The 6,342-nt window shown below is 54.4% G+C and overlaps 1 protein-coding gene across 1 annotated transcript; it reads right to left on the bottom strand.

Moving 5' to 3' along the window:
- Positions 1-305: 305 nt before the first annotated feature.
- LOC147653896 (fibulin-2-like) lies at positions 306-3,417 on the bottom strand. The gene is made up of 2 exons (XM_086879602.1): positions 3,315-3,417; positions 306-1,752 (listed from the first exon to the last, which is right to left on the bottom strand). Exon 2 carries the CDS (start codon positions 1,746-1,748, stop codon positions 1,251-1,253), a length of 498 nt encoding a protein of 165 aa, XP_086735728.1. The 5' UTR covers positions 1,749-1,752; positions 3,315-3,417; the 3' UTR covers positions 306-1,250.
- Between the last annotated feature and the right edge of the window lie 2,925 nt (positions 3,418-6,342).

The following is a 6,342-nucleotide window of genomic DNA, read 5'->3' on the forward strand; positions in this document are numbered from 1 at the left end:
GCTCTGGCACAGATTGTCCGGAGAAGCTGTGGCTGCCCCATCCCTGGAAGTGTCCAAGGCCAGGCTGGATGGGCTCTGAGGAACCCAGGACAGTGGATGGTGTCCCTGCCCGTGGCAGGGGAGTTGGAACTGGGTGATTCTTAAGGTCCCTTCCCCAGTTGATGGAGACCCCTGCTGCATCCCCAAAGCCAAATTCACCTGCTTCCTCCAGCCTTTTCCTGACCCTCCACCTGAATCCCACCTGATCACTGTTGTTTGGGGGTTTTTTTTGCAGTCAAACAGCATCAGAACAGAAGAGAAGAAAGTTGAAACAATCCGAGGGAGACATGTAATTGTGCCTGGAGCCAAGGTGGTTGGAGAGAGCCTTGTGTGGCCCAAGTACCACTAGCTAGCACAAGGGGAAAGTACATGTGTCCTTATCAGTAAAGCCCTCAAAAGTTCATTGGTAACACTGACTTTATTCAATCCTTAAACATTTACCATGTGTTAATAGCACAGCCTGATGAAGCTGTGGGTTTTATACATAGATATACATAGGTTTTATACATAGATACATTCATTTATGTGTGTGCATGTTTATACATATCAAAGCACTCAGAAGATGCAGTTCTCCTGTATCCTGTGTCCGTATCCAGAAGACAAAGTCACACTTTGGGGCATTCCTGCCAAACTGGGACTGAGCATGGGGTCAGCCCTGGGTGAGATCAAGGTGGCTGTGGAGGACTGAGCCTTGACTGCCGCCATCCTCATGTGAGACACGGCTTTGCTCCGGAGGATGGACACAAGAGAGGGGTTTGCCTCCTAAGAACACAGATCTGTGCTAACCCCCCTACTCCAACCTCATGAAGAGATTGGAGAGAAGGCGTCAGCCAGCCCTCTGATCTTGTTCCCACCACTTGGAACCCGATGGAATTACAGGAAGAAAAAGCCTGGCTCCTGGGAGGAGCGAGTTTAATATAAACAGCCTATATAAACACAAACACGTACAAAAGCAGAATCATCTCCCAAATAAATAAATAGCTGCGTTTGCTCCAGTTACACGCTAGCAGCAGTCAGCTTAAGCCCTGTGGAACCAAGCAAGCTCACCCCTCCAGACACCTCGCCAGAGAACCTGGCATCTCCCCCTGCCCGTAACAACCCCCAAGTCCTCCGGGACGCTTGGAAGCCTCTCAGCGAGGACACCCCCCAGCTCAGGAAGCCTTCTGCTGCCGGCGAGGCCGCGGTGCCCTCCTGCAGCCGGGCCGAGAGCCTCAGTGGCGGCTGTCCGATGTGCACAGCAGCTGTCCGCCCTGCTCGGGGCAGCTGCAGCGCTGGGAGCCGCGGATGGTGACGGTGCCGGCGGGCACGGCCATCTCCTCCTGGTCGTAGCACACACACTGGGGACAGCCGTCGGCCCGTGGGCTGCCCAGGGCGAGGCAGGCGGGCCCGGGGCTGGGGCAGAGCGGCGTGCAGGCGATGTCCCCGCCGGGCCCGCAGGTGCACAGCTTGCGGCCGAAGTCGATGTAGAAGGAGCGGCCGGCGGGGACGCTGGAGAAGCCCTGCATGTCGCAGTCATCGTGCAGGTAGGGCGGGCAGGGGCAGGGCGGGGGGCACGGCGGGCAGCAGCCCCCAGCAGCCGGGCTGGCTGTCCCCTCAGGGCCCCCCTCAGGACACGGGCCGCAGGCACTGGGGTCACAGGCGGGTTTGGGGGCCGCGCTGCTGAGCAGGAGACAGGCGAGCCACAGGCGAAGGGCGCCGAGCACAGCCATGATTCTGAGGGGAAAAGGGGGAAATGGGAGCGGTGTCACACCGGGCGTGGGCACACTGAGGCCCCTCCAAGGTGTAAAACCGAGGGAATGCGGCCCTGTGTCCTTGACAAACCCGTGGCTGGAGTTTGGATCACCCACGGCTGCACAGCGCCAAAACCAGAATTTCTCATGCCCAAAAGCCCATCGTGGCTCCACCACGGTGTTCTCCACCCCGGGGCACCCAGGCTAAGCCCACACTGCAGCACCCACCGAGCAAACGGGCCTTGTTCACCCTCATATTGATGCTAATAATTGACATTTAAATGACTAATTAATTAATCCTAGAAGGCATGCAGGCCTGGACAGAAGAAGGGCTTGAAGAAGCACTGTCTGCTTTGGTGGCTTGTCCTGTGGCTGCTCCAGGCACCAGGTCTGGGTGTCAGCTCCCAGCCTGTCCTGCTGTGCCACTCGCTGCCTGCCTTTTCCAGCCACCTCACTCCTTCAAAGGAAGCCAAGGGGGGTCACTCCACCTTCGTTTCAACTGGAAAAACCTTTTTTTTTCTTAAGGAAGATGTTTCCAGTGTTGGGCATTCCTGTGGGACTCTGCTCTTTGCCTTCTCCATTTCTTTGGCCAGCCTGTTTTCAGAGAGTCAGTCCTGGCGTGAAATTCCCTCCCTGTGCCTGCTCCCTCCTCCTTCTCCACTCACACCTTGGATGTTCGGCACCTGGCAGCCCATGCTGAATCCTTTTCCTGTTTAAAGGCTGAGGACTCTTTCTTTTTTCAGCTTTTCAAGATTCAGTTTCTCCTTTAAGTGCATTTTTGGATCCCTTCCCTCTGTCTGAGTGACCTTAGGTCCTGCTGTATTAAATACACCTTTTTCCTTCCTGCACTGGGTCTCTCCAGGTCTGGTCTCTTCTTCCATTGCCCCAATGCTTTGATTATGTTTATATCATCACCCTTTGATAGCCCCAGTTTCCTACTCTTGCAGGCATGCAGCTACTCACAATTTCTTAACATCTCTTTAAACAAAAACATTTGTAAATTGCATAACCATAAAGAAAAAACTTGAAAGCACAGACTCTGTCCATTATCATTTAAAAAAATAATAATACTTTCAAGGTTTTCCGGTTTAAAAGCAAGCTTTTGCTAGTTTAAGTTACTTAGACTCGCTTTATCTTTGCTGGAGTTCACTGTTCTGCCCCTTCCTTTCATTCACACATTTTAATCCAGTGGTTATTTTACTGCTGTTCCCAGAGGACTGGCACAGAACCCAGACATGCTCCCCATGGAAAAGCTGCAGCTGGAAAGGATCTCCCTTCCCCAAGCCAAGAGCTCCCTCCTGGCTGCCCCAACTTCAGCCACATCAGCTTCAGTCCCATCCATTGCCAAAACATCTGACCCCACCCAGCAGTGAAATTGGGCACCTTTGGCAGAGCCAATTTCCAGCAGAACCGCGCTATGGGTCTGGCACTGAGCAGCACCAACAGCCTCCCGCTATTTCCTGGGGAAACCTTCATCCTCCCCCTCCCTTCTGGGGATCCAGGCTGGCCCTGGCCCGTTCCCAGTGCCCGAGGTTCCCGGGTTACCTGCAGGGTGGCCGGGCAGGCAGGACGGGCTCTGGGGTGCGCTCCCCGCTCCTGCCCCACAGCGCCCGGCACCTCTATTTATGTGGCTGCACGGTGAAACCCCGGCGGGGGGAAGGGGAGGCGGGGAAGCCTCCAAGGTGCTGGGCAGGGCCAGCAAGATGCTTATCTTGCTCGTGGTGTTGGTTCAGTCTGAGCTCAGGCTAATCCGGCGTGTCCAGCCTCTGCAGGTCTGTCCCCACACTGCTCTGCCCCAACTTCACCAGGGTTCCCGAAGTATCAGCAGCCCCTTGTGCTTCACAGACTGCTGGGGACAGGGATACCGGGGTCCACAGCAAGGGAAAAATGAGTTAAAAGCTCTAGCAAGGCAGCACAGCTGAAATGCAGCCAGCTCTGGGGTGATACATCCCAAAATGCAGGAGCCAGTGGTGGGCATGGACCTTCTCAGAGCACATGTCCTTGTGTCCACACACCTTCCCAGCACAGGGCAGCCCTCCCGTGCCACACACTTGATGTGCACCCTTTAAAGCACTTGGGGTTTGTTCTCCTCTGGATTAAGCTGCAGGGAGCCAAGGCCGTGGATCTCAGCAGAGGAGGGGTGCATGAGTTTCATGTGCCCTGAGGCAGCACAGACAGCCTGAGCTTCTTCCTCCCTGGGCCATTTGGTCCCTGGTGTGGAAATGTCTTGCCCTGGTGTCATGGACTCACTGGAAATGCACCCCCAGCCTTGCAGAACAGAGGGATGAAGAGCAGAAGCATCTTGGGACAGGTGGGACTGGAAAGCAGTGAGGGTTTTGGGAGCACACACCCGTTCACCCCTTGGAGTAGGAGATGTTGGGAGAAGAGCCCGGGCTGGAGCTGCAGGTCAAGGGAGCACTGGAGCTGGGCACTGCACTCAGGACAGTGGGCTGGGATGCTGCCTGGCCTTCATCCACCTCCTGCTTCCCTCTCATGGCTCCTGGAGCCTGGAAACCCCAATCCCTCTGGTCCAGAACCCCCACAGAACTAGCTCAAGAGCACTGAGCTGTGCCAGGCTGGGCAGCTGCCTCTGACTGGAGGCATAAAATATTGACAGGGTCTCAGTGGCGAGGGAGGGAAAAGGAACTGAAAGGACCATTTATCCAGAGAGGGTCATCACTGTCAGAGGACAGGCCTGGGGATGTGTGGGAGGGACACTCAGACACGCTGCTCCTGCCATCGATGCTGTGTTTGGGCACATGTTTTTAGGTCCTGCAGGCATTTCTGCACACGAGTCAAATAAAAACTCCTCCCTTGCTTCCTTTTCCACACCAGAGACATGGTGGGCAGGATGGCACCAGCCAGTCCCTCTCACTCCTAGCCCAGCCCTCTGGGGTGGCAGTGGGGCCGTGCCCTGTGGGACATCCTCAGGCAAACATCAGGAGACACGACACCGACATCCCTGGGCAGGACAATGCCACTGCTGGATGTGCCTGCAGAGAGAGCCCCCAGGGACAGGGGAAGGCCCTGGGAGCACCTTGGTGAGCCTGGCTCCAGCCCAGGTGGAGCAGTCCTGAAATATCTGAGGCTCACACCCAACTTTATTAGCTCCCACACTCATAGTTAACATACAGAAGAAGTTGTAAATATTCGAGGTTAATACTCAGTGGTTACTTCACCTCTGCTGGAGAGCATCTGCCTGTCCTGGAGTCTGTCTGCAGCTGGCAGCCACTGCCCTGCAGCCCTCCTGCTGCTGTTGGAAGCACTGGGCTTTGGGTTAATCCGTAACAGCCAGCCTGGTCCAGACTCGGTTCTGGGCTTCATGGGGTTATGGGGCACTTTCAGACTTACTCATGTGAGTTTGGAATACATGCATGGACTAACATGCCTCACTTTGCAGCAGAATTGCTAAAACAAATAGGATAGGATGAGGGCTGATCTAATCAGTTTTTGTTTTTCTGGACAAATATGGTTATTGCTCAAGCAAAAACTCTCAGAAAATCTGATAATAGCTCTTGTCACTCAGGAAACAACAGACAGTAGAGACACTTTTCCTAAATGTAAATACTTCAGCATTCTATAATTTAATAAAAGTCTTGTACAAACTAGATTAGATTGGGAATATGGAGTAGCCACTTAGCAGCAAGCTGAAATTGAAATTGGTTGTTTCCATCTTGGACCAGCTTCTGAAACTTACAGAAAGACTGTTAACTTCTCTGGGTCTTTTGAGAGCAACTCCCCCAAGCTGGGTTTCAATGGCACTTCAGTTTGGTCCCACAACCCACTTTTGACATTTGCTTTCATTTATGTTTTTGGTAGCCATGGCAAATGACTCTTCTGACCTTCATTATCAGTTCCTGGAACCCAATGGTCTGACAGCAAAATGAGGACCAAGCATTGCCTCCCCCTGCACCCCTTGATAAGGAGCTCTCAGGATGCATATTCAGGGATGAAGCCATAGCTCCTCTCCCAGTTCCTGTTCCATGAATGAGTCTTTGCTTCTTGTTTGGGTTCGCTTCACTGTCCCCTCACGTGGGACCATGCATGGGGCACCCAGTGCCACCAAATCCCCCAGAGGTGAGGAAGGTGCTTTCCAAATTCCAGGTGACCATTCCCCACCAGCGCCTCATCCCCTCTGCTCATCTCAGCCCTCAGCTTTTCCTTCCCACCCTTCCTGCTGACACCTTTCACATTCTGGGGCTCTGTGTCCCACCCATTCCTCCCTCCTTGTCACACCTCTCCTGCCTTCTTGGAACCAAACACATCCAGGGATGAGGAGGAATGGCTCCTGGGGGTGCCTGCAGCCCTGCCTGGCTGGGCAGAGAGGGGCAGGAGGCTGCAGCAGTGATGTGACCTGCCCCCAGCCCTGCTGCTCCTGTTACTGAAATGGGGTCAGGAAAGCTCCCAGCAGCTGCAACACAGGCAGTGTGCAGGTACCTGCAGCTGGCAAACACACCAAACCTCCTCCTGCTAAAATCTGGGCAGGAGCAACCATCCCCTTCCCATCCTCACCTTCCCACATCCCCTGCCCAGCCCCAGGAAGCTCCATGTGACCACACATGGCTGTTAAACA

Source organism: Cyanistes caeruleus, chromosome 3, assembly GCF_971803275.1.
Source record: "Cyanistes caeruleus chromosome 3, bCyaCae1.hap1.1, whole genome shotgun sequence".
NCBI lineage: Eukaryota > Metazoa > Chordata > Aves > Passeriformes > Paridae > Cyanistes > Cyanistes caeruleus.